The sequence below is a fragment of the Entamoeba histolytica genome, genomic scaffold (genome assembly GCF_000208925.1).
Source record: "Entamoeba histolytica HM-1:IMSS scf_1104750517957 genomic scaffold, whole genome shotgun sequence".
Lineage (NCBI taxonomy): Eukaryota > Evosea > Mastigamoebida > Endamoebidae > Entamoeba > Entamoeba histolytica.
Genome location: NW_001914994.1, coordinates 1 through 22379, shown reverse-complemented (window position 1 = coordinate 22379; position 22379 = coordinate 1). Strand labels below are relative to the sequence as shown.

Here is a 22379-nt window from a genome sequence, read left to right as displayed (position 1 = left end):
GATAAAATTATTATTTGATTTTGTATTATTGTTTGTATATGTTTCTGATTTTCATTCTTCATTTCTCATTCAAAATCAAATAACAAAATAGAAGAATAAAAATTTAAAAAAAGAAGCTCAAACACATCAAACAGAATTGGTACACTTTTAATTATCTCATTTTAAATAACAAATAAATCAAAAGACTAATTGAAATACATTGTAAGAAATACAATAGTTTAAACAACTGGAGTTGTTGCGATTTCAACGACTGGTGGTGCAGATTGATGAACCTCTTGAGTAAATGGATCAATATATCTTGGTCTTCTTCCAGATGCAGTATGAGGTTGACTAGTACTAACAGGTGGAGTTGCAGTTGGTGGAAGAGGAGAGCTTTGAGGAGGTAAAGGAGAAGAAGGTGGCATAGGACTTGGAGTAGAAGAACCTTTATTATTTAATTCACTTTGTTTTATCCATCTTTGACTTGCCTCATCAAAAACTAATTTGTCTTCAGTCTCTTCGAGATTCATATTTGTGGCATTTCCCTTTCCAAACCATGAACCAAACCAACCAGACATTCTTTTGTTATATAAGAATTTATAGTTTTCTTTTTCCTCTAATTCATTCTTTCTTCTTTTTTTTTTTATTTTTTTTATCTCTTTTTCTTTTTTCTTCTATATTTTTTTATTATTCTTTTTATTATTTATTATTAGGGTTTTCAGAGATCGAAGGTGGCACGTCTGAAACACCACACATAAACCCTAGTACAAATTCATACTTCGACTCTCCCAGTTATTATCTGGTTATGACGGTGCCTTTGAATTAGGAATGTATTAGGGAAGCTGCAAAGGGTGCAGCAAGAGAATACAGTAGAATATTACATGGATGTAATATAAGAATCTACTGAAGTGTGGGTATGACTAAAAGAAGATTAGTCAAAGGAAGACTAAAAAGAAAATTAGTCAAAGTAATACAGTAGTAATAAAATGATTCCTTCTCCCATTCATAAAATAAGAAAAATGAAATTCCTTAAAATTAAGGCAGAAAACAAACAAAGGCTTAAAAAGAAGAAATAAGCAGAAGAAGTTTGAAAAACCTTAATAAGAAGAAATAAAGCAAAGAAGTGCTTTCCTCATTTTGCAAGAAAAACATAAAGAATAGGTTTAACAAAGAGATTACTCTTTTTTAATAATAAGCTCAGGGATGGGATTAGTCTCCCTTGAGCTAGGAAGAATATATGAAAATTCTATTAATACTTAATTAATTACTTTTTCTTATTATTAGGGTTTTCTTAATTTACTTTTTAGTTCTTGTGTTTTTATCTTTTTAACAAAACTTCTGTAAACTAAATTTATATAATAGCTTAATAAATATGAACCTTTAATTAATGGTCATTCCTTTTCTTCAGACTCTTGTGATTCTTCTTCATTATCGTTATTTATAATTTTCATTTGGCCGTCTTTTGTTTCTCTAACTGATGGTTGGTCTTTGTATAAGTCATAAATTTGTTTATTTGTTGTAATATCATTTACTTCCTTATCATCTCTACTTCTAATGTACCTTGGAAATCTTAAACAAACCCCTCTTCCTTCTGTATTAACTAATTTTGTACCAGCCTTATATTGCAATGATAGTGATAAATCAGCTCCTTTAATTTCCCATACATCTTTTGGTTCAAACCAAACATCAGGAAGGTTGTCTCCATGTTTTACATTCTTTTTTTCTTTGCATTCTAGAGTCTTCAAATGTTCATACAATTTTTGAAGAGCTTCATCACTAAATCCAGTTCCAACTTTTGTAACTGTCTCAAAATCTCCACTGTCTTCATCTCTACATGCCAATAAGAATGCTCCATAGACTCCAGCCCGTTTTCCTTCTCCCATCCAAGCCCCAACTGGAACAAGGTCAACTGTATCGGCTAATCCATTTAAATAATCTTTTTTTAATTTATACCATGTGTCAGTCCTTTTGTCAGGAATATACTCTGCGTCATAGATGAGAGTTTTGCACATTAGCCCTTCGGTTCTATGGTTTATTGCTTCTTCAAAAAATGGTAAAATGTCTTCCTCATTTTCAATATTCTTAAATCTTGCAAACAAAAATCTCTGTGAAACTTCATGAAATGTTGAATGTAAAATGTCACGACGTTCTTTTAATGGTTTATCCATTAAATCTTTACCATTTAAATAAACAATGTCAAAAACATTTACACAAACATTAATGGCAATTGAATGAACTGATACTCCTTTTTTCGCTCTTCTTCCAAGAATTTGGAATTCTTGAAATTCATTTGTTTCTCTATTAAAGGCAACAATCTCACAATCTATAATAAATGATTGAATATTTGGATTAACTGCATCTTTTACTGCTTCAATAACATCAGGATATTTTTCGGTATAATTTTCAAGATTTCTTGTAAAAACCATAATTTTGTTTTTATTAAAATGAATTTGACCACGTTCACCATCATACTTATATTCAGCAGTAAATGGAAATTTAAATCTAGAAGTAATATCAGTTATACTTTTCTTAGGTTTGGCTAACATTGGTCTAAATGGAATAAATAATTGAACTGAATTTGTTTTAGCAAATTCTTCAAATGGATCATTTGCTGTAATGTGTTCAGATAAATATTGAAACGATGGAACACGAGCAACAGCATTTGTAATTAATTCAGTTAATTCCTCTATTCTGTTGTTTTCTTTTCTGATTGAACAAACTGCCTGTGCTATTGCAGGAGGTAAAGACCTATCAGTAAACCCAATTCTAAAAACTCCTTTAAGTATTCTCAAAATAAAACGAATTTCATTTCCTATAGCTGCAACTAATAACGCAGTAATTTTATTCTTTTTAATATCACTATTATCAGCTTCAAGAATCTCTTTCATACGAAGTACAACTCCTTGAATTGTAAGTGGCTTTGGTTGAACTAATAACTTTTGGTTCTTCTTTGAGTTTTGAGCTACAATTCCAATATCACCTAATTCTTTTATTTTATCATTTAACTGACTCAATTTTAATCCAGTGACACTTTTTACAACATCTTTTAAAATAGCATCTCCAATTCCTAATTCTTTTCCTTCCCAAGTAGGAGCAATTTGTCCAGTAGTTAAATTCAATACATCAGTCAAGTCGTTAGGACATATAGTTATTACAGTTTTAAGATAATTAGCATAAATCTCTCTTTTTTTCAACTTTCCACTTTCATTTTCTAAAGCATCAAAACAATCAGCTAAACCTTTGAATGGTAAAGTTTTTACTTTCTGTTCAGGAAAAGAATTACCTTCTTCTTTTATCTGTAAACTTTGATTTTTTTCTTCAATAGACTCTTGTTTTTTTTTTTCATTTCCTTTTTCATCACTTTTATTTTCTCCATTATTTTGACCTCCCACTGTAGCTCGTTTAGCAGGTTTAAAGAACCGTGAGAGGGAGGATTGTCTTTTTGACATGAAATATAGATTTAAGTTTAAAACGAAAAATAAAAATGAGTTATTTGAAAAATAATGTTATATATACAAATATATAATAGAACTTCTAAAAAAAACAGAGAAAAAAAAAGAAACTCAAAAATAAACGATTTTTTCACCTCTAAATCTAGATAAGAAGGAACTGTAAAACATAATTAAGAGAGAAATGACCACCTTAGTAGTAGACAATGGAACTGGATTTGTTAAATGTGGATTTGCAGGAGAAAATTTCCCAACAGCCATCTTTCCATCAATGATAGGAAGACCTCTTTTAAGGTCTGAAGAAAAGATTGGTGGAGTTGAAATTAAAGATGTTATGTTTGGAGATGAAGCAGCTGCTGTAAGACAAAATCTTCAAATCACTTACCCATTAGAAAATGGAATTATTAAGTCATGGAATGATATGGAATTATTATGGAACTATACATTTAATGAAAAATTACATGTTGAAACTACTGGCAAATCTATTTTATTAACTGAACCACCAATGAATCCACAACAAAATAAAAAGAAAATGGGTGAAATTATGTTTGAAAAGTTTGGATTTAATAGAGTGTATGTTGCTGTACAAGCCGTTTTAGTCTTATATGCACAAGGTATTATGACTGGTGTAGTTGTAGATTCAGGAGATGGAGTTACACATATTATTCCAGTATATGAAGGATGTGACTTACCATCAGTTAAAAGACTTGATGTTGCTGGTAGTGATATTACTAGAAGACTTATTGAACTTCTTCTTATCAGAGGATATTCATTTAATAGAACAGCTGATTTTGAAACTGTCAGAATGCTTAAAGAAAAGTTTTGTTATGTTGGGTATGATCTTGCTGTTGAAAATAGACTTGGTACTGAAACTACTGTTCTTATGCAACAATACACCCTTCCTGATGGAAGAGTTATTAAACTTGGACCAGAACGTTATATGGCACCAGAAATTTTATTCAATCCATCCTTAATTGGTAGAGAATCACTTGGTATTCATCATTGTCTTTTTGATTCAATTAATCAATGTGATTTAGATCTTAGAGCAGAACTTTATAAACATGTTCTTCTTTCTGGTGGAACCTCAATGCTTCCTGGTTTACCATCACGTTTAAAGAAAGAAGTTCTTCAATTGTACGATGAAAATGCTGCTGCTACTCTTAAAAAAGGATCTGCATCAGTTACTTCTCGTTCAGGAAATTCTGGTACTAATGCTAAAAAAGCTAGTATTCAAATTGTTATTGAAGATCCACCAAGAAGAAAGCATTTAGTTTTCCAAGGTGGTGCTGTTTTAGCTAAAGTCATCGAAGATAGAGATGAGGCTTGGGTTACAAAAGCTGAATATGATGAAAAAGGTGCAGAAGTTATGTTGAAGAGACCTAGTTTCTAAAAAAGAAAATTCGTCTAATCGTTCAAAAGCAAATTTTTTCAATAAATTTATGTTTTTATATTTTCTAATAATTTTATTTATAAAGATATTAAACTTTGAGTTTTTATTCTTCTATTTTGTTATTTGATTTTGAATGAGAAATGAAGAATGAAAATCAGAAACATATACAAACAATAATACAAAATCAAATAATAATTTTATCAATTGATATTTGGTTATGATGATGTAATTGAATAAAAAATGTATTAATTAATAATACAAAGAATGAAATAAGATAATATGAAAGAATAATAAGAAAAGAAAATAAATATAATAATAAGCAATTAATTAAGTATTCATTCAACATAAAATAAGAAATAAAGAAAGAATAATAAATAACTCAAAGTATTATTTTTATTGACAATACTTTTAGATAATTAATTAATTGAATGAATCATTTGATAATGAATAACAAAAGAATGTTGGAGAATTTGAATTTTGACTACGTTTTAATAATTAATTAGTGATTATTTAATTGAATTATAATAAAAATAAAGGAGAATGATAGTCATAAAAAATAGTTCAAATTAAAATTAAAAAGAAAAATTAAAGATAATACAACAACAAGAAATAATAAAGAGTGAATGAATGAAACATTGATACTATCAATGTTTTTGATGATATTGATGATTTTATTGATTTATAAATACGAGTTAAAATATTTCAATGAAATATGAATATTTTCATTTTATTCCAATTTCATTTTAATTATTATTCAAGAAGATTATTTGATAATATTGAATCATTTCATAATGGTATTGAATATGGAAGAATATTTAAACTATTAATATGGTATGATGTAGAATAATCAATAAATTTACAAAAGAAAAATAATGAAATGAATGTAAAAATATAGAATATTCAAAATATGATAGAATAGAAGTTACACCACTTGGATATAAATGTTTTAAATACTTGTTATGCATAACATCAATTAACATTCCAACAATAACAGTTACAATAGTTGTTGAATGTTGTTTTTATAACTGTGGATGTACAGAATAGTTGAAGAAGAATAAGATAATACCAAGATTATCTTTTGACTTTACACAATGAAACAAAAAACAATAATTTATTGAGTTAATTTGTTAATTATTTGAATAAACAATTTGAAAATGCTTTATGAATATCAAAATATTATAAAAGCACTGTTTCACTGATGTATAACAATTAAGTTTATTTCAAGAAAATAATGGTTCAATCGTAACATTAGTTGTTAAGAATTTAGAAAATAACATTCATTTTGAATTTACAACTTATGTTAATGTGATTTTAAATTGAATATGATACTCGACAAAAAAAGAAATATTCCACTTCATTTCAATTATTCAATCCAATAAAATTATTAAAAGTTAGTTTCATTGATGTTAATACATCACAAAAAACTTATAGAATCACATGTAATAACATAATCTGATCATATAAAAGATGATGGAAATAATACAAAAGAATGTAATGAACATTTCATATGAGATGATATTAAAAATGTTCATAATTATTATTTAAAAGTACTAAAAATTGGTAAGTTGGTTGTTCATGATCATGAACAAAAGAATATATCAAAAACTAATCAGCCTACTATTTTAATATCCAAATTCATATTATTTCTTGTATTAAAATGATATTGACTTAAATACATAATGTGTTAATGAATAAAAGGATATTCATATTAAAAAGTAATTAAAATATATGAAGAAATGCAATGGTATTGAAATAAAATATAAAGTTAATATTACAATGAAACAAACAAAATAAAATTAACAATAATAAAAAGATAAACACAAAATATTCAAATGCTTTGATGTTAAAAACACGTTCATTTCATAAAATGTGTTTGTTCATTGGTTAATAAAAATCAATTCATATTTAGATAAACATTAAACCAATTATCAAAATGCTAAAATATTGATTTATTTTAAAACATCAAAGTAAATTCAATAGAGATAATGAATAGTATCAATATATCATTGTACTTGTGTTTAATTGTATTGAAGATAATTGTTATTTCAATGTTTTTATAAAGAGACAAACACAACTTTTAATGCTTTCAGAGATAAATAACAAAACAATTTGTGAATGAACAAATAAGTATTGAACTTATAACTAAAATTATATTGACATTAACAAGTGATGTACTTATAATGCCAAATAACTATAAAACATTCATCATTACACTTTAAAATAACTAGACTTAAATAAACGAGATAATCGCCTTATATAATTAAAAACTTATTGTTTTAAATGACACATAATAAGAATCACTACCATAACAACAACAATTCATTTATCAAATGTAATACAAAAAGTTAATAGTCATTAAACAGAAATATAATAAGTAATAATGAATAATGGAAATTCGTTGAATTATAATTTCCATTTATAATAAAGAAATATAAAGAAATTCAGAAAAATATAAAACATTAATTTATAAATTTAAGAAACTTAAAAAAAAAACAAAAAACGAAAAAGAGAAGAGATGGATAATACTACGCCTAAACAAAAGACATTCAAAGACTTAGGATTAATTCCTGAAGTATTGAAGGTAGTAGAGTATTTAGGATATAAGAAACCAACAAGAATACAAGAAAATTCTATTCCAGTTGCATTACAAAAGAAAGACATCATTGGAATTGCACAAACAGGAAGTGGAAAAACAGCGTCATTTCTACTTCCAATGGTTCAACATTTATTAAATGTTAAAGAAAAGAATAGAGGATTTTATTGTATTATTATTGAACCAACAAGAGAATTAGCAGCACAAGTAGTTGAAGTAATAGATGAAATGGGAAAGGCACTTCCTGGATTAACGTCATGTTTATTAGTAGGAGGGATGGATGTAATGAAGCAAAGTGTTCAACTTGCGAAACGACCACAAGTAATTGTTGGAACGCCAGGAAGAATAGTTTATCATATAAAAAATACGAAAGGAGTTGAAGAATCAATTGAAAAGGTTAAATTTTTAGTGATTGATGAAGCAGATAAATTACTTGAGATGGATTTTGCAAATGAAATTGATTATTTAATTGAAAAATTACCAAAACAACGAACAACAATGTTGTTTTCAGCAACTATGTCAACGAAAGTAGAAAAATTACAACGAGCATCATTAACACATCCAGTTAAAATTAAAGAAGAAGAACAAAAATATCAAACAGTTGATACATTACGACAAGAATATTGTTTTATTCCATTTAAATATAGAGATGGATATTTGATAAGTATATTAAAAGAAACCGAAGGGAAAACAATTATTATATTTACTATGAAATGTTCAGGATGTACAAAATTAGTAATGATGTTAAGACAAATGGGATATGCAGCAATTCCATTACATGGTAAAATGAGTCAACAAAAACGATTAATTGCATTAGAAAAATTTAAAAGTGGGAAAAGAGGGATTTTAGTTGCTACTGATGTTGCATCAAGAGGACTTGATATTCCAAATGTTGATATTGTTATTAATTATGATTGTCCACTTGAACCAAAAGATTATGTTCATCGAGTTGGAAGAACTGCAAGAGCAGGAAAGAGTGGATATGCAATTACACTTGTAACACAATATTCAATTGAATTATATCAACGAATTGAAACAATGATTGAGAAGAAATTAAATGAATATAAAGTAAATGAAAAAGAAGCAATTGCATATTCACAAAAGGCAAATGAAGCAATGAGAGTTGTTAGTCAACAACTCAAAGAAGAAGCACAAAAGAAAAAAGAAAAACTACAAAAAGGACAAAAAAAATTACATGAAGAAGAAGATGAAGAAGAATAAATGAGTTAATTGATTGATTATTATTTTAAATTAATTTTATTCTTGTGAAGAAAAGATACTAATTTCAAAACATAAAAACCCATTGTTAATTGGATGAATAAATTGTAATGATGGGAATTTTCGATTTAATTGTATTAAATATTCTTGTAATTCAATCATTTTTCTATGATATTGGTTTTTAAAACAACAATTTGTTAATCCACAACTTAGACATGAACAACTTTCTTCAATAATTGTTTTCCATGTAATATTTTCTGCTTCAATAAAATATTGATTTACTTGTGTTATTATTGTTTCAAATTCATTCTTTTCAATTATTCCTATCAATTGGGGTGGTAATCTTGTAAAGAATCGTGGTGTAAGTCCTTTTGAATAATCTCTATCAATACTCACAATTTGGTATTGTGGTGTTTGCATTTATTATTTTCTTTTTATTCTTTTTATAATTCATTAGTTAAATTGTATTTCTTATTTATGTTAAATATGATTCTTAAAAAGAAACTAAATTAAATAGAAACAACAATAATTGTTCCAATATCATCTGATGCTACTACTTTCATATCTTTGTCTCTCTCAATACCACTAATTGATATAACTTTAGATGGACAACAATTCCTTATTTTTCCATTGGCGCTTTTATTAAAATGAATTGTCTTTGTGTTAAGTGAGATTATATCAATAGACCCATCTTCAAATCCAAGAATTATTTTATCATTAATTCCTTTCATTGCAGTAATTGGTTTACTGACAAATTGACCATAATCTCTTTCATATGTTTTTGTGTTAATGCTATACATTTGACCAGATGGTGTTCCAACAATTATATTTTCTTTAACATAACATAATCCAGTAATCTTTTCTTTACAAACTTCAATTAAATGTGTTTTGAAGTTGTCTTTTTCTCCACTGACAATAAACACTTTCCCTTCTCTTCCACCTACAGCAAAAATTCCTTCTTCAAATACTAAACATTGAATTTCATCTTCTTCACCAAATGGTAAAAAGGAATCAACTACTTTGTATGTCTCTCCACTTTTTTCCCATAAATATAAAGTCTTAGCTGGTACTGGTTGGCTAGTAAATTTACTTGGTTTAAGATATAATCCACCAGTAACAATATATTGTTCATCTTTACTTACAGCAATATGTGTTACTTCACTTTGTTGGTCAAGTAATTTATTTGTTTCAGGCCAAAGTGTATGATAATGTAGTTCTTCTTCAGGAGGTGCAGTCATATAGACTTTAGGAACACTAGCAACAGTAATGTCATCTTCTACAGGTAGTTCGTCACTATCAGGAATGACTAATGTTTTTATGTCATATTGTAGTTTTGTAGGTGATTGAACTTGAGACTGTCTACTACTTCCAGTATGTTCTCTTAGTGGACAATTTGTTAATGAAAGTGGTTGGTGATTGGCTCCAATTGGTGATTTCTCATAATAAATCATATCTTTTTCAGAAAGGTTTGATCTTGTGATATATCTTAATGACTCAATAAAATACTTTGATGCCTCCAATATTCTGACTGGCTTTTCTTCAATACTACTAGTCAAAACACGAATAGGATTATTAATTAATACAGCTTGTGATAAAGGATATCCATGTACTAATGGTCTTGCAATTTCTACCCAACGTTCTTGTGTTTTGTTGTCTGGATTAACATTCTTAACAAAAAGTCTTATAGTATAGTCAAGTGAAGAAGATATAATGGCAAGATTAGATGGTATTGTTGGTAATGGATAAAGTTCAACAGAAGAAACTGCTTGAGAATGTCCAGTTGGAAGAACAATTTGAGTTGGAATAGTATAAGAACTATCTAATTTCCATCCATGAAGATGACACATATTAGTTAATGCAATAAGAATTCTATTTCTTTCATTAAAAGAAAAACGAATATACCTTTCATCTCCAACTCCACCAAGTCGTACTGTTGATAACCATAAATCACTTAATTGGAAAAATTGAATCGAACAATCAATTGAAGAAGCAATAAATGTAGTATTTCCATGGCATGATATACCACTAATTCTTAAATCACTAACAGAAACAACAGATTCAACTTCTAATGATGGGTATTGATGAACATAAACTTTGCCTGAATCAGTTCCTACAAATACTCGTGTTAAGTCATCACTTTGACATAATGCAGTTACCCATGTTTTATTTCCTGGAATTCTTTTTTCATTTGTTCCTTGTTTAATAACTAAAGTACCAGCAGCATCAGTAAGAGCATAAGCAATTGAAGGAAATTCATTTTTTTGATTACCAAAAAGAGTTGCTGTTTCAATAAGAATCTTACTTGAGATATCTTCAATGATTTTACCTTCAAGAGTAATTAATAACACTCTTAGTGGTGATGATATAAGTAAATAATTTTCATAATTCTTTATGTTAATGATAGGATATTCTCCTATAGAAATAATTCTTGTTTTTTTATCTTGTTCTAAGTCATATAATTCAACTATTCCTCTTTCTGTTCCAACTGCAATGGTTGTATCATTAATAACTTCTATTGAACGTACTGTTTGTTTAAAATCAATAATACTTGTAATAGAACTACTTTCAACATTAACAACACCAACAACATGTGCATTTCCAAAGAAATATTTCTTACCATCTTTACTAAATTTCAAGTTACATTGAATGTTTGGTCCCAATGATAGAAATTCTGTCATTGACAATAAGTGATTGTAAATTAAATTATTAAGTTAGTGGGGATAATTCATTAATTTGTCCAAAGGGTTGAAAATGGGTTGACCCAATAATGCTAATAACAAAAAACAAATAACATTCTATGTTTTGTTTTGAAGAATAAAAAAACACTAATTAGTAACACAATATTTATAAGACATTAAGTACTATTTTGTTTTTCTTGTTTAAGGAGTTATTAAGAAGAAGGATTTAAGAAAGAATAAAAATGATATAAACATGTAAATTTCTTTTCATGAAATAGTAAATCTAATTCTATTCATATTACACTTTAGTACAAATAAATTCTTTTATTATTTCAGGATTTTAGTTAAATTAAAATGGAAAGAACTTCATTAGAACAGTGAGAAATGTTCTTCCTATTTATCACATTCTTGTTTGTAGAAAATATAACAGGGGAAGTGATTAGCGATTTCAACTCTATTCAACACCAACCAAGAAAGTTCAATGGAAAAATATTTGTTGTTATAGAAAATGATAGAGAAATAGAAATTGCTAATGAACATAATGACAGAATTGATCAAATAATAATAAAAGGATTTAGTATAGATTCAATTCAAACAGGAATTCCAAAAGTTCAAGGGGTATGGAATTATTCAATAAATTCAAAAGAACGAATTGCTCATATCAAATTTGATAATTTTGTGAATATTATAAATCTGTCATTTGAAATTGCAAATTCAATTGTAGAGTTTGTAAGAAAATATAACTTAGATGGAATTTGTCTTGAAGATCTTGAAAATTTGTTTTATATTACAGGAAGATCAACACGTGATGTGCGTTTAGTTCTTAGAAGAATTGGAATAGAATTACATAAAATTAACAAGAAAGTATATGTCATTATTCCTGTTTGTTTATTGTTTATTATTTTATTACATGTTATTAAGTAATTATAGCCAAGAAGTGTTGCCATAAGTGGTACAATAATTAATTCTTTAAAAAAGTATATTGATGAATTCATTATAGACACAACAGACTATTACAGTAAAAGTCTTCATTCATCTCATTGTTCATCTCCATTGATGTACATTGAAAATCTTATCAAAGATTATACTTCTAAGAATGAAAACCTTAAAAGTATGACATCTATTTCTATTGACTTATCTGGATATAAGTTCTGTCTAAACCAACCTCGTTCTTCAATTAATGTTACATCCTTCCAAACTATGCTTCATAATACTACTAATTCAACTTGGATAGAAGAATGTCAAGAACATAGTTTTACAGATTCAAATAATTGTGAAATTATGTTTCCTACTATTGAATATATTGAGAAAAGAATAAACTTAGCAATTCAAGAAGGTATAGATATTACTTTATGTCATATAGAAGCAGCACATCCTAATGTCTTTGAACTTTTTTAATGAAATCTTTAATTGGTTCTTTTCATATGAACAGTTGTCAATTTTCAAAAAAGATATAAAAACCATAATCAAATTAAAAGGTTTCTGTCTTAATTAAAGGATCATTCTAATCAGTTGATCTTTTTCCAAACAACAGAATTACACTTTAATCCTGAACCAAAACCAATTTGCCAAACTTTATCTCCTTTTTGTAAGGTATGAATTCTTTCAATAAATTTAAATTCATACCAAACAGATGAAGAAGAAGTATTTCCAAATCGGTATAAAGCAGCTCTTGAAGGCATACAATCTTCATCAGTAAGATTTAAGTTTTCTTGAAGTCCATCAATAATAGCTCTTCCACCAGCATGGATACAAAATCCTTGGAAAGTCTCTCTGAAATTAGGTTTAAAGATATCTTCTTTCTTTTTCATATTTAATTTATGTTGAACCATATCAATAAGATATAAAAAGACATCTTTCCAACTCATTACTACTGGCATTAATTGATTTAAATTTTGGACTAATGCTCTTGTAACACATTTTAATAAATCTCTTCCAATTTTTACTCCTACTATTCCGTCATCATCTTCAGATTGGAAAATACAATTATAAGAATCATCATATTTTTGATGGTTAATTCTAACAGTAGTAACTAATTTATATGGTGCAATAGATGAATACTTTGACTTATTAGACAATAAAATAGCGGCTCCACCCATTCTAAATAAAGTATCAGATAACAATCTTCCTTTTTCTTGTCCAGGATACCATCCTCTAGTAATACATTCAGTGGAGTAAACTAAAATATTAATATTTTTATTACGTCTTAATAAGTCTCTTGCTAAGTCAATAGAGATTAATCCTGCTGAACACCCCATTCCACCTAATGAATAATTTTTACATGTTTCTTTCATTTTATAAATATTCATAATCATTGCAGATAATGATGGAGTTGGAGCAAACATAGAACAATTAGTAATTACAAAGTCAATATCTTTTTGGGGGTCAATCTTTAATTTCTTAAATAATTCATCACAAGCAATTTTAATACTTATCTCCATCTCATATCTTGAAGATTTATACGTATCATCAGGTGGAACGGTATGGAATGCTGGTGGTAAATATGTATGGTCACCTAACCCTGTTCTATGAATTAAACGTGCGAGAAAATCTAATGAAGTTGGATTAAAACGTTTAATATCTTCAGTAAATTTTTGAAATTGGTCATTTGTTGTTGCAAGTTCTTCTGGTGGTTTAGCAGTACAAAATCCAACCAGATAGACTGATGGTTCTTTTTTTGCAATGAAATAAACCATTATAATAAAAAGAATTGAAAATATAGAAGCAGAGATACATAAGGCTTTTGCATTTTGTTGAGAGAAAATGGGGAAAGAAAGGTCATATAATCCATATAATTGTTTAGAACCAACAAAAACAATTGAAGCAACAAATATCACTCCTAAGAGTTTTACAATGAAGTCAATAATTTTTGTATTAATATTAGGTCTTTTTACATTAGCCTTTAAATAAGGTAATATTTCATTTTCTTCATTATCAAACATTGGATACCAATAAGGTTTTAATGAACGCTCAGCCTTATCAGAAGTACTCATTTCAAATGAATTATGAGATGAAATTACTCTGATAGTTTAAATATTAAAGAAAGTCAATTTGGTTCTTCCACCTTTATTTTTTCTGGTGAAAAGTTTTCAGGGTTTCAATGAGAGAAAGAATCGATGATGGAATAACAATTTTTGTTAATAGTGAATTTTAATATTGAATAGCTCACTTCTTTTTCAGTTTAAATAATAAAAACAGATATCAGTATAGTTTTAAAGGATGATACATTCATGTCTCAAAGCAATTAATTTTTATACTTTTAAGTAATATTTATAATGAGTTATTTTATACAAATCATTTTAAAAAGAAAGATTATTTTGTGAGTTATGAATATAAAAATAGATTTGCTTTTTCAAACCAAAAAAATTCATTAATTCTACTTATCATAATATCCGCTTTCAATCTTATTGAGATTTTTTAAAGATTTTTCTTTTCTTTGGGGTAATTAGTTTTGATTTATTTTAAATTTAGAAAATTTGTGATAATTTTGAAGGTTATATTTATTCATTTAATAAACTATTATTTTTTAAAATGTAATTTCTTTGATACAATTCCATCTTTCTTCCTATTTTCTAAATCTTTTGGTTTTTCTTTCTTTGGTTTTTTTTCAAGTTTTTCTTTTTCGTTTAATTTTGAAAAATCTTTCATTTCATTAGATGAAGGAAGTGTTTGAATAACACTTTTCTTTAAATTGTTTTCTTTTTCTTTATTTAAAAATGAATTTAAAAATGAAGTAGAGTATAATCCCTTTTGGTCTTCTTTTTTTGTGTGTTGTTTATTAATTAGTCTTTCTTGTTCTTTATCAATATATTTTTGAAACCAAGATTGATGACATTTAGTTGTTCCTCCTAGATAATGAGACTCATTTTGATTTCCTCTTAATGTATCCCAGTCAAAGTCTTTTGTATGTCGTGCAGACATAAATTACTTTGATTGAATATTTTAAGTTCTTCTTTTAACAAGAAGATTTTATTTTTTGTTTTATATTGCAAAAAAATATCTATATGAATTATTATCAAAAATAAAAAGAAAAAAATATTAAAAAAAAAAACGAAAAATAAGAGTTTTAATTAAATTTAGACATTGAGAAAAAAGAAATGACAAATTAAGAAAATAGCAAAAAAACGATGGAATAAAAAAAAGAAATGGTTTATTTAGGTGAACTTTAAAATAAGAAATTAAATCACAAATGAACTTAGAAGACTTTGAAGTAATAGATAAAGACGGAAATTTTACCGAAGTAGATTTTAAGATTGAACATCCTGTTAAAGAGAATGAAGAGCCACTTGACCAACGAAGAAGAATTATAAATGAGATATATGATACTGAAGAGTCATATGTACAAGGATTAAAATTATGTATTAAATATTACTATGAACCATTAAATGAAAATAAAGGCATTATTCCAAAAAATAAATTGGATGTTATTTTCCTTCATTTTCCAGACGTTCAATCTATGAACTCTTCTTTTTTTGAACAATTAAAAGAGCAAAAAGAAAAAGGAAAATTATATGATTGTATTGGTTCAATATTTGTTGAATTTGCTCATTTTTTTAAAGTTTATAAATTAATTGTTGGAAATTCTGAAGCTGTATTAGCAGTTTTAAAAGATGTATGTAGTTCTCCTCATGTAAGTAGATATTTAGAACAACAAAGACTTCGTATTAATGCTAAAGTTCAATTAGATCTTCGTTCATATTTAATTACACCAGTACAAAGATTACCTCGATATAATCTTTTATTAAATGAATTATTAAAACATACACCAACAGATCATCCTGATTATAACAATATAGTTAGTGCATTAGCTTTTTTAAAAGAATGTACTCAATATGCTAATGATAGTGTTAGAGAAAGAGAAAGAAGAGATAAGTTAATAACAATTGCTAAAACATGTGAAGGTGCAACAGCAGAATCAATTGTAAAACCTGGAAGATCATTTGTTAAATCGGGAGAAGTATTAGAAATAGGAAAGAAAATTAATAAACCAAGATTTATTTATTTATTTAATGATATGTTAATGTATGGTATTGGAGATGAAAGAAAATTAAGTGTTATTGGAATGTATAATATTGAAAGTATTATGATTAAAGATATTAAAGACTCTCCTAATTCTCTTCATTGCTTTAGAATTCTTAGTTTAAGTTCATCTGAAGTTGATATTACTTTTCAATGCGAAACTGAAGAAGAAAAAAAAGCATGGTTTGATAATATAAGTAATGCAGCTCAAGACGAAAGAAGCAGATTATTAACATTAAGAAATGAAATTACAGTTAATTCAACTACTGTATGGATTCCTGATGAAGAGGCAAATGAATGTATGAGATGTGGAACTCCATTTACTTTGTTTTTCCGTAAACATCATTGTAGGAATTGTGGATATATTATTTGTGCCAATTGTAGAACTCGTTGTAAAGTACCAAAATTAGGAAGGGTAGATTATGTATGTCTTAAGTGTTATGATGAACTTCAAGTAGAAACTAAAAGAAGAAACTCTCTCACTACAAGTCAACCTCAACAAATTGTTAAAGATACTACTTCTTCTCCTGCTTTACCAGAACAATCAAAACAGTTTAATAATCCTATTCATTCAACTAATAATACTCTCAGTCAAGAACAAACTCCTTCTACTATAAAATCATCTTCTAATGATACACAAATAAATAAACAAGCCTCTTATTTATCACCTTTACCAACACGTCCTTCTCATCAAAAAACAGAAAGTTGTCAAGTCCAATTTAATTTACCTTCTAAACAATTTGATTTATCTTCTCAATCATTAAAAAAAGTTCAACAATCACAACAACTATCTTCATCAGAGCTTCCTCCTCATTCTTCTACAACGAAACAAAAATCGTTAAGACAAGAAACTTCTATAACAACATCTGAATCATTTGATAATTCAACTGATAAAAAAGAAATTCAACCAATTAAAAAAGAAAACAATAATACTACTATTCCTCAACAACCAATTAAAAGGGCTCAACCTTCTCTTCCTCAAAGACAACCATCAAACTCTAATATTCAAAGAACAAAACTATTACCTCCTTCTCGTGGAAATACAACCAATCCTTCTTCAACAATAACAAATTCAAAACCTTTGGTCCCAAGTAGAGCTGCCCCAAAAGTTAATACACAAACAACAACACCAAATGTTGATGTAACACAACACGAAAACAACTCATTTAAAGAAAGGCTTGCTATGTTCCAACAACAAAGTTCTCAAACAGAAAAACCAGCATTACCAATTAGACGTAAAGTAAATCCACCAATTAATTAATTTAATAAATTTTACATAAAAGTTTTTGTTTACATTTTTATTAGTTTCACTTTTTTAATTAAACAAAACAAATTGAATTTGTCTAAAAGAAGACATTTTGAAAACTATTTTAATATTTTCGCATTAACATTAAAAATAAGTTTTTAAAAATACTTCTTTTTTTTTTAAAGAATTAAAATTTAATACTTACTCAAAATAAGTGGTTGGAGATTAATTGGTTAGCAAATCTTGCTATTATTATTATTATTTTCTAGCGTATTAAATAAAAAATATAATATTTCTAGTTATATAATAAGAAAATCAATTCATATTTCTGTTGTTTTTGTTATTTTTTCTATTTCTCACGACGATATTTTTTGGGGAGTTTCTTGTGGTACATTATTTGTTTTTATCTTTGGACGTAGTAAAACCAAACAAATTTAAGTGACTTTTTTTTAACTACTTCTGTTTGACATTCAATAATGTATTTGAATGAAAAAAAAGACTAATAATTTATTGTATTTCAATAACAACACTTATTTTAGTTTTTTTTGAAGATCATATCAATTGACAATTGTTGAATTAATGACATCAATAACGAGTAAAAATTTTGATGAAATTAATGGAACAAAACATGGAACAAAACTAATAACAAGTTTATAGAGGGAATTTAAATTTCTTAAAGGTTGTCTAAGAGTTATTTTTAGAGGAATGATTGGAAGTATTATTACATGAAGCAAAGCTTTTAATAGTTATTATAATTTAATTATTATTTATTGGAAGAATATTAAATTCTATTGTACAATTTTATTCACTACCACAAATTGATAATATACTCTATTTCCAATATTACATACTGGATATTTCTTAATTTAAAATTAAAAATTATTCAATTTATGATTTAATTTTGTTATAATAAGATGAAACGATTGATTTACATTCCCATTGATTGATCACCTTGATATGCCCCTGAAATATAACTTCCACCAAAGTTTTCTTGATATATGTCTTGGGTGAATTGTTGTTGAGGAACTTGTTGTATTGGAGTAGTTTCAGGTTGAACAGTATTTGATACAGTAAGATGTTTTTGAATAAGTTCATTAAAACGAGCTATTTGACCTATATATTAAATATAAATAGATTAAAAATTAAAAATAAATCAAACCTTTTATTGTTAGACGGATTTCATAAGCTTTAAAATAATTTGGATTTTGTTCTTTTAATTTAGTTAATATATAAATTGTCATTTCAGTTGGAATACTTTTCTTTTCTAATTCTCTAATAATTTCATCATCTGTATAATAAAATTGTAAATATTGTTCAATCAATCCTTGTAATGTAGGTATATCAATAAAATTATTTTGTGGTTGTTGTACTTGTGGTTGAATATATTCTGATTGATATCCTACTCTTGGCTGATACATTGGTTGTCCTTGATATTGAACAGGAATTTGTTGATTAGGGAATGTTTGATATTGAGGTTGTTGATATCTTTGTTGTTGATGACTTCTATCGATTGGTTGTTGGGGAGTACTAATAGAGTTAGAAATAACAGATCCATTAGTATTAGGATTCATTCTACTCACTTATCAATTTTTTAGTTTCTTTTTTCTATTCTTTTTTCTTTTTATTGTTGTTATTTTGTTAACTTTTTTGTATTATTTCTAATTTTTTACCATTCTTCTTTAGTTCTTCTTCGTTCTTGAAATAGTTTTTATTTTTTCTCTTTTCTTTCTTAATTCTCTTTTCAAACGTAATACTTTTATTTATTCTTCTTTTTTCGTTTTCATACTACTAAAATTAACTTGTAATATAAAACAATTTTTATTATAAAATCTCTTTTCTTTTTTTTTTATTTCTTTTATTGTTATTTTCTCATTAGATAGATTCGGACAAATCAAGAAAATCATCACTTGAACACTTGTCCACATTTTTAATTTCTTCAAACTGTATAAGAAATGAAACTGGATCATTATCTTTACTAATACATTTTTCTCCATTTATCTGAATAAAATTATTAATAGCAATAATACCATAGATAGCACTTAATTGTTTTTGGTTGAGAATAATTATTGTCCCTAGTGGAAGTGACTCATCACTACTATGAAATTTGATTCCTTTCTGTAATTGACTATATAACATATTGTTTAATCCACTTGGATTACAAATAATTCTTAATTTTTTATTTTCTTCGTTTTGGTTAATTTCCATTACATTTTGATATACAACAACATACTCTGGTTCTATAACATATTTACATAGTGCTTCTTTGATTTCTTGTTCTCTTTCATTACATACAACAATTAGACATTTATTATTGTTAATAGTACTAATAACTTCTTCTTTAAATTTTTGTACTTCATCTTCATTAATGTTCCATTTAATTATGTCATCACTTTTCTTAACTCTTTTTCTTTTTTCAGTTACTTCTTCATCATTAATTACTTTTTTAAGTTTTATTGTTTTCGTTTTCTTTGTCTCTTTCTTTTTCCTTTTCTTTTCACAAACAATCTTTTCTTCTTCAACCTTTCTTAGTTCTTCAATAACTTCCTGTTCTATTAATTTTATTCTTTCTTTTCGTTCCCTTTCTTTCACTAATAATGGATTCTCCACTTCAGATAATAAACTCTTTCGTTTAATTGGACTGATTACTGATTTATATTCAATACCACTATTTATTACACTGAACTGAGTCTCTTCTGTCTTTTGTTCAATTTCACTTAAAATGATATTATCATCTATTTTTCCTTTTTCTTCAATTATTGTAGGTGATAAATTTTCTTCAAGAGTTTCTGTTATTAATTCACTTTGATCATCTTTTGTTTGTGTTAATTCATTAGCTTTTATTTCAGTAATGCTTTGTTCAGTAACAAATTTTTCCTTATCTATTTGTTTTTCTTTTTCTTCAATTTGAGCGATTTGTTCTTCTTTCTTTAAAGATTTCTTAGACCTTACTTTGTTTTGTTTTTCTTTGATTGTTTGTTCAATTTGCACCAACTTAGATTGTTTAAGAGTTGTATTAATCTCATATCTAATATTATTTTCAATCACAAATTGGATATACTTTTTTGCCATTTGATTAAAGGAGATTTTCTTGTTTTCTGTAAGGTCTATGATTTCAAGTATTTGATTACCTATTTGAACATATTTCCTTATAGACAAACTATAAGCCTTCTTCATTGTGAAAATAGTTTGAAATCCAAAATATTTATCTTGAAATTCAATCATCCAAAACCATTCAGTAAATGGATATCCTTTAAATTGTGTTATATAATATTCTTTTAATCCATTAATTCCAGTTTCAATATTGTTTCCAAATAACTTTATTTCTCCTTCTATTCGGAACGCATAAAAAGAACGTTTCATGATAGGAAAGTATGATTTTAAGTTATTTTGCATTTTGTACTTTGAATAATAAATAAAGTTCTTACTTTGAACTAAGAATTTTTTAATTTCAATATAATAAATCAATTATGCTTGGTATTTATGTTCATTCAAGAAGTTTTGAACATCTCCTGTTACTGAACGAATGAGATAATCTGCATAAAAATAAATCCCAACAACAATTGTATTTAGTCCAAATAACCATAACCCAGCTAACACTGTCGTGAATAATATCATTGATACAGTTAATCCAGCACAAATCAATAACATCGATTTATATGAAATATATTCCAAAATGAAATAAAATTTAGGAAATATACAAATGCACCATAAGAATAATAACGATGAAATAAACTCTAAAAGAAATACAATATATCCATTTTTAATAGAAGATAAAATGTAATGTATATCATTTAAACAAAACTCTTCGCCACCAAATCCATTAACAAACAACGTTCTTAAAGAAATGATAAATTTTAGTATAAATAATATCAATGCAAACACTAGAGCTACTCTTCGGAAAATGTCTGACGTTTTTTGGTCTTTTTCTTCTATTTTCTCAATCTCCTGAATTTCCCCTAATCATTAAAAATTTCATTAACTTCATCTCAATCAATTAAAACAAACGATAATTATTTTCTATAATTTGTCGTTGACGTAATTCTTTGTATGACATTAAAAAAATAGTTTAAGTTCTACTTTTCTTAAGAAAGAAACTCCAGAAAAACATTTAAAAAGAATTAGATTTGTTTATTTTTTTTAAGAGGGTTGAGGTGAAAAGAAACTTTACAAAGGGGACAAAATGAATGGCAACGAATCCACTCATCAATACAGATACAGTGAAAATAATGTTTACATGGGAGAAGTTTCATTGACTCATTTTCACTAAAAGGTTCCATACAAATTGGACATTCATTGTAATGATATTTTGTGGTTGAGTTATGTTTAATTACAGGAAAATTAAAGTGATAATTTATTTCATCCTCACTGAATGATAACTCTTCAAATAAGTCAATAAAATGTTGAGAGGATGTTGTTACTTGAATACAGTCCCAGAGGTCAATCAATGCAATAACAGACATTGAGAGTTTTAAATAAGTCATCCCATCAATATCAATGGATAATAATAATATCATAGTTGATAAATAAAAATGGGATATTCTTTCCATTGAGGTTAAAAGAACACATGTTTGTAATGATGGAAGACATAAAATAATAGTAAGTATTACAATTAGTCCTTTGCATAAAGACCAAAAATATATGAGATATATTTTAGATGAAAAGACTGATGGTGTTTCAAGAAAAATTTCAGAGATGATAATAAACATTTCAAGAACTTTGATTGTGACGTTTGTGATAATGTCAATTGTTGAATCTATTATATCTATCTGATATAACATTAAATGCACTTCCTCCTGAGAAGAGTTTA

At 26.7% G+C, this 22379-nt stretch overlaps 14 protein-coding genes across 14 annotated transcripts, besides 1 other annotated feature; 4 read left to right on the top strand and 10 right to left on the bottom strand.

Annotated features, from left to right (window-relative positions):
- Nucleotides 1-218: 218 nt before the first annotated feature.
- EHI_111070 (uncharacterized protein) lies at nucleotides 219-557 on the bottom strand (the record flags this gene model as incomplete). Its single annotated transcript, XM_652502.1, has 1 exon — nucleotides 219-557. The coding sequence occupies one exon, from the start codon at nucleotides 555-557 to the stop codon at nucleotides 219-221; it is 339 nt and encodes a 112-aa protein (XP_657594.1).
- Nucleotides 558-704: 147 nt separating this feature from the next.
- Nucleotides 705-1252: a repeat region.
- Nucleotides 1253-1334: 82 nt separating this feature from the next.
- Nucleotides 1335-3428, bottom strand: EHI_111060 (DNA ligase, putative; the record flags this gene model as incomplete). The annotated part of the gene is made up of 1 exon (XM_652503.2): nucleotides 1335-3428. One exon carries the CDS (start codon nucleotides 3426-3428, stop codon nucleotides 1371-1373), a length of 2058 nt encoding a protein of 685 aa, XP_657595.1. The 3' UTR covers nucleotides 1335-1370.
- A 184-nt stretch (nucleotides 3429-3612) lies between these two features.
- On the top strand, nucleotides 3613-4818 carry EHI_111050 (actin-like protein, putative; the record flags this gene model as incomplete). Its single annotated transcript, XM_652504.1, has 1 exon — nucleotides 3613-4818. One exon carries the CDS (start codon nucleotides 3613-3615, stop codon nucleotides 4816-4818), a length of 1206 nt encoding a protein of 401 aa, XP_657596.1.
- A 2515-nt stretch (nucleotides 4819-7333) lies between these two features.
- EHI_111040 (DEAD/DEAH box helicase, putative) lies at nucleotides 7334-8632 on the top strand (the record flags this gene model as incomplete). Its single annotated transcript, XM_649316.1, has 1 exon — nucleotides 7334-8632. One exon carries the CDS (start codon nucleotides 7334-7336, stop codon nucleotides 8630-8632), a length of 1299 nt encoding a protein of 432 aa, XP_654408.1.
- A 36-nt stretch (nucleotides 8633-8668) lies between these two features.
- Nucleotides 8669-9049, bottom strand: EHI_111030 (uncharacterized protein; the record flags this gene model as incomplete). Its single annotated transcript, XM_649315.1, has 1 exon — nucleotides 8669-9049. The coding sequence occupies one exon, from the start codon at nucleotides 9047-9049 to the stop codon at nucleotides 8669-8671; it is 381 nt and encodes a 126-aa protein (XP_654407.1).
- An 89-nt stretch (nucleotides 9050-9138) lies between these two features.
- On the bottom strand, nucleotides 9139-11307 carry EHI_111020 (WD domain containing protein; the record flags this gene model as incomplete). Its single annotated transcript, XM_652507.2, has 1 exon — nucleotides 9139-11307. The coding sequence occupies one exon, from the start codon at nucleotides 11305-11307 to the stop codon at nucleotides 9139-9141; it is 2169 nt and encodes a 722-aa protein (XP_657599.2).
- A 1056-nt stretch (nucleotides 11308-12363) lies between these two features.
- EHI_111010 (uncharacterized protein) lies at nucleotides 12364-12705 on the top strand (the record flags this gene model as incomplete). Its single annotated transcript, XM_001913829.1, has 1 exon — nucleotides 12364-12705. One exon carries the CDS (start codon nucleotides 12364-12366, stop codon nucleotides 12703-12705), a length of 342 nt encoding a protein of 113 aa, XP_001913864.1.
- Nucleotides 12706-12780: 75 nt separating this feature from the next.
- EHI_111000 (fatty acid elongase, putative) lies at nucleotides 12781-14300 on the bottom strand (the record flags this gene model as incomplete). The annotated part of the gene is made up of 1 exon (XM_649311.2): nucleotides 12781-14300. One exon carries the CDS (start codon nucleotides 14298-14300, stop codon nucleotides 12816-12818), a length of 1485 nt encoding a protein of 494 aa, XP_654403.1. The 3' UTR covers nucleotides 12781-12815.
- Nucleotides 14301-14826: 526 nt separating this feature from the next.
- Nucleotides 14827-15228, bottom strand: EHI_110990 (uncharacterized protein; the record flags this gene model as incomplete). Its single annotated transcript, XM_649310.1, has 1 exon — nucleotides 14827-15228. One exon carries the CDS (start codon nucleotides 15226-15228, stop codon nucleotides 14827-14829), a length of 402 nt encoding a protein of 133 aa, XP_654402.1.
- A 268-nt stretch (nucleotides 15229-15496) lies between these two features.
- Nucleotides 15497-17587, top strand: EHI_110980 (Rho guanine nucleotide exchange factor, putative; the record flags this gene model as incomplete). Its single annotated transcript, XM_649309.1, has 1 exon — nucleotides 15497-17587. One exon carries the CDS (start codon nucleotides 15497-15499, stop codon nucleotides 17585-17587), a length of 2091 nt encoding a protein of 696 aa, XP_654401.1.
- A 913-nt stretch (nucleotides 17588-18500) lies between these two features.
- On the bottom strand, nucleotides 18501-19143 carry EHI_110970 (uncharacterized protein; the record flags this gene model as incomplete). Its single annotated transcript, XM_649308.1, has 2 exons — nucleotides 18501-18685; nucleotides 18732-19143. The coding sequence occupies 2 exons, from the start codon at nucleotides 19141-19143 to the stop codon at nucleotides 18501-18503; spliced, it is 597 nt and encodes a 198-aa protein (XP_654400.1).
- Nucleotides 19144-19444: 301 nt separating this feature from the next.
- On the bottom strand, nucleotides 19445-20965 carry EHI_110960 (uncharacterized protein; the record flags this gene model as incomplete). Its single annotated transcript, XM_649307.1, has 1 exon — nucleotides 19445-20965. The coding sequence occupies one exon, from the start codon at nucleotides 20963-20965 to the stop codon at nucleotides 19445-19447; it is 1521 nt and encodes a 506-aa protein (XP_654399.1).
- A 72-nt stretch (nucleotides 20966-21037) lies between these two features.
- Nucleotides 21038-21626, bottom strand: EHI_110950 (uncharacterized protein; the record flags this gene model as incomplete). Its single annotated transcript, XM_649306.1, has 2 exons — nucleotides 21038-21528; nucleotides 21578-21626. 2 exons carry the CDS (start codon nucleotides 21624-21626, stop codon nucleotides 21038-21040), a joined length of 540 nt encoding a protein of 179 aa, XP_654398.1.
- A 64-nt stretch (nucleotides 21627-21690) lies between these two features.
- EHI_110940 (zinc finger domain containing protein) lies at nucleotides 21691-22278 on the bottom strand (the record flags this gene model as incomplete). Its single annotated transcript, XM_001913828.1, has 1 exon — nucleotides 21691-22278. The coding sequence occupies one exon, from the start codon at nucleotides 22276-22278 to the stop codon at nucleotides 21691-21693; it is 588 nt and encodes a 195-aa protein (XP_001913863.1).
- Nucleotides 22279-22379: the final 101 nt, after the last annotated feature.